General features: G+C 40.1%; 1 protein-coding gene across 1 annotated transcript; it reads right to left on the reverse strand.

Annotated features, from left to right (window-relative positions):
• Window positions 1-822: 822 nt before the first annotated feature.
• Window positions 823-1,820, reverse strand: LOC119816543 (vomeronasal type-1 receptor 4-like). Its single transcript, XM_038333289.1, is given in 2 exon segments — window positions 823-1,775; window positions 1,778-1,820. Coding segments are annotated over 2 exon segments (993 nt in total). The 5' UTR covers window positions 1,818-1,820.
• Between the last annotated feature and the right edge of the window lie 2,552 nt (window positions 1,821-4,372).

Genomic DNA, 4,372 nt, shown 5'->3' on the forward strand with positions numbered 1-4,372 from the left:
GATATAAAATGAAACTTTACTGTATATACCTTATCTAACTTATCCCATATCCACAATCTTTATTCTTGCAGAAAACCTTCATGAATATAACACCAAAGAAATGTTTCAGCACATTTGTACTCTATGAATGGTGCATTGGGGTTCTATGAAGTGGATGTAGTTCATATCATTTTTTCACAATTCTGTAAAACATTTTCTACACATGGAAACATACAGACACTTTGAAGATCCCCAAATAGCATCATAGTACTAACATTTAGCAAGCACAGTGTCATGTATAAGATATGGAATTTCTTGGAATAACTTGATTAAACCACTATGAGATTGATAAAAATTTACCAAATTCATTTGTAATCCAGTCACGGTGACAGTAAAACCAGTTTTACTAAATATAATTAAGACCATTTTCTTTGTGCCGGCGACAGGACTCCTTAGTTGAGAGCACTAGCTTGTCTTTCAGAGGACCCAGGTTCAATTCCTAGCAACCACACTTTGGTTCAGAGCACCCTCTCTAGCTCCAGTCACAGGGCATTTGATGACCTCTGCTAACCTTTACGGGAACCAGGCACTGATGTGCTACAGGGACATAGTGCAAGAAAATCTACATGCAATTCAAATGTAGAAAAGTTTTTAAAAATTCATTCAAAGGAGAAGAAAAGTGGAGAATGAGGTTTCATTTACCACTGTTATTCACTAAGATCTCTCTCTCAGCTCAAGGCTGTGAGTCACCAGGAAGACTGTCTGAGAATAAACACATGCCTAACCTGCTTTGTGAGATTTTTGTATTACCCACAATATTATGGAACTGAGATCTCTTCACACTCATTGAATAGAACAATTAGAGAGAGATTTTCCCAATTTCTCCCACTGAGCATGCCACCACTCAGGCAGAAGTCCATCTCTGCGAATCAACACAATGGGGCTAAAAGTTGCATAACCAAGGGCCACAAATTCTTGACTCTTTACCATCAAGGAATTGTTCCTTAAAGAGAGACTTAAAAGTAGAGAAAAAGCACAGTCAGCCCAATAGAAGAAAACAAAACAGAGCATCAGAAGGAGGACACTCTGAGCAGCTCTCAGCTCAGGGGGAGTTCTGTAGAGAAGCTTGGAGTTCTGAAGGTAGAGGACATGCTGGTGGTGCTTGTGGAGAAGAAGTACCATGTAGCCACTGGCTCCTCCCATGGCTCCCTGAAACACAGCATCTCTCAGGACCATGAGAGGGAGAGCAATCCATTTTGTATTCTGACTTTCTTGCATAAAATAACAGTAGCCATCTCCACTCTTAAACTGTGATATATTCAGGCTTGTACTTGTGATGGACTGGATTAGGTTCACACTTATTAAAGCATTGAGTATCCAAAAGAATGGAAAGAATGGAAGGATGTGCCATGCAGACTTTGGTCTGAGCCTCCTCCACCCAGATGCTCTGGGACTGATGATGATGGCCTGGACCACAGTGAGGAGACCGCTGGTGCAGATGGAGACCCCACGGGCCACCCTCTCCAAGTAAACAATGATCTTACATCCTATGTCATCCAGGAAGTTTCTCAAACCAAAAGCTACCATTGTGTTTGGCAATCCTTCTGCAAAAAGGATAAGGAAGTTTGCAAAGGCCGAGTGGATGAAAATGAGGTGGATGGGTTTCTTCTCAGGGCTTCTCCAGCAAATGATCACATAATCCACTGAAACAGAAATGTTTCCCAGAATGCCAAGCACAGTCATGAAGAAGAAAATTATTTCTTTAATATATTTCAAGAGCATTTCTTTCTTCCTGGATACAAAGAGTTTTTCAAGAAAGCATCAGCAATGCTAGACATTTGTCTGAAAAACATTTCACACAATAGCATTTTCTGGTGAACGGGAGTCAGTGATGGACACATGTGCTGATGTTGACTGGGGCCCTGAGCTCCTCCTCTTCCCTGTGGACCCTGAGTTATGTGTGTGCTCTGGCAGGGGAGCTTGGGAACTGGAATAAAACCTAAAGTTTTAAAGGAGATATGTTTGAGCTCTATAAAGGCAAAATCGACTTGTTCAAGTGTGTATTTGGTATCTGTCTGCTGTCTGTCTACATGTAAAGATTATCCTAATTAACTCTCAGCAAGACTGAATTAAACTGTAAATTTCTCCAACCAAATTTCTACTTCTTTCCTCTATTTCATCATATTTTCCCCACCCAATTTCCAAAGGCATGAGCTTTTTTCTTATTTACATCTTAATTGGTGTAATAATTTCTAGATTTGCATTTGGCTTCAAAGCTTTATACATCCTAATATTTTTAAAGTTATTATGTTGATCATTCCGTGATTTTACTCCATATAAATGTTTACTAGTTATTTTTTAAAAATAATTCTCAATGTCAAGTCCGATATAAAACCCTGCAGTTAAAACTGAATCATCAAAATATAACTTGAAAATTTTCATGTAACTACCAGGCTGCAGCTAGGGATGGTGTCTAGCAGAACCTTGTGTTGCTTTCTAGAAGAGGAGTAAACAGAAGTCACTGTGATCTTAGTAAACAACTGCAGGGCATCTGGAACCCCAGTGAGTTACCCCAGGACATGGAAGGGAGGATGGGATAGCTCTGGACCAAGGGATCCTGATGAGGTAAACCTGAGAACAGGATTGATGGGGTGTTATATACCGCCAAAAGTTATAAGTCCTCAATATCAACTTCACATAGCACAGTACGTGGGACAACTGGTGTGAGCAGGGGTTCCACTACCTAAGAGTTCATGGTGACATTTGCTTCTGTGGGGACTTTTGAGCAGCTATGATGTCAGCTGGTTTTGCAGCCTGCTTTTCCTCCAACCTGTTTGTCAGGCAGACTGGTTTTTTATACACCAGTCCAAGCTGATTCCAGAACTTGGACTCAGGTAAGATGTTATTCTTCAAATTCTGGAGCTCCATTCTCATTTCTCAGGGATTTGCTGTAAGGTTTGGGCACCTTTTCTAGAATATGAAAAATCAGAATATTACATTTGCTGCATGGGTTTGTGTGTTCTGAGAACTTGCCATGCCTCTGTTCCTTCCTGTTAAACTCACAGGATTGCTTTAAATGTCTATGTCTTCATCAACATAGCCTCGTCTGAGTTTTGTGTCCAGGTGACACTAAAAACGTCATTATTACTTTCAACTGCTCCTCTAGCAAAGAGGCAACTATTGGCTGTGTGCGTCGTAGAAAGAACAATACCGTCTAAATATCTGTACAAATGAAATATGCTCCAGATATTAATACAAAGCACATCAGCATTCACTGACATATTTAGAATAAAAATATTAAATGTTCTGTTGGTGATTGGAATCTGTCAAAATCCCAAGTACTAGTAGAAAATATTAACAATTTTCTGTTTGCTCAATCCTTGCTTTCTTGGGGATTCCTGCTTTTATTGTCCTCTCTTCCCTTCTCCAGGCTTTAAGTCATATTTGAGACCAGGCTCTAATCTTCTAATAATTAATTCCCTTCTACTGAAGTCACTGTCAGTGGAGGAAGAGGTGTCTCATCTTCCATATTATTTGGGAAATGCTAAAGGAAATTAATTTGAAAGGAGGGATGGACTTGTGTTTGGATGGATGGATGATTCCAGGCTGAGTCTAACCCCCAAGAGCCCGAAATAAGTTACATCCACCAATCCTAGTTTTCTCTAGAAGAAACAAGCATGCAGGCAAAGAGACAACTAAAAATATTATTGCTCTTCGCTGCTTAGCCTGGGATACACTTAAGATGAGCTGTTTGAGGATGTTCTCCTCCACAGCCTGGATCCTAAATAGCAGAGTTCTCAAGACGGTAACGATAACTGTTACACTGAGTGTTGTATTCTCCACACAGCCATGCATACAATGACTGAATTTAAGACAAGTATTATAATAGTATGTGATAAAATCCAGAACCTTTAAAGACAGATACAGACAGAAAATCTTCAAACTGGGAGTTAGAAGGCTGTTGTAAAACTATGCCAATATTAGAAAAATGAAAATACATCAAAAGAGAAAAGTGTAAATGTTACACACACTAGTGACCCTGCTGAAGTCACAGTGCTGGCAAACTGACACCTGAAAGAAGCATTTTTTGTCTTTCACTTATCTAGTAATTTTTGTGGGAGAGTCTCCCTCTGTAAACAAGGCTAGCCCTGAACAATTCCCTTGTCAAGTCTCTCTAGGACTGACATTACAGGAGTGATCTTTTCCAGGGTCTGACAGACATCTGAAAATCTTATGTATCTTATTGATCCATTTAGAAAGGTAACTTAGGCTAAGGTCCACCCAGAGCTCTGTCAGGATTCTCCAGCCTGAGGATGGATAGCAAGGCCTCAGCATTTCTGTTCCATCTCTGCATCTCCAGGAACTAGTCTCCTTTGATCTTTCTGGAGCCAGG

The sequence above is a fragment of the Arvicola amphibius genome, chromosome 6 (assembly GCF_903992535.2).
Source record: "Arvicola amphibius chromosome 6, mArvAmp1.2, whole genome shotgun sequence".
In the NCBI taxonomy this organism is placed as follows: Eukaryota; Metazoa; Chordata; class Mammalia; order Rodentia; family Cricetidae; genus Arvicola; species Arvicola amphibius.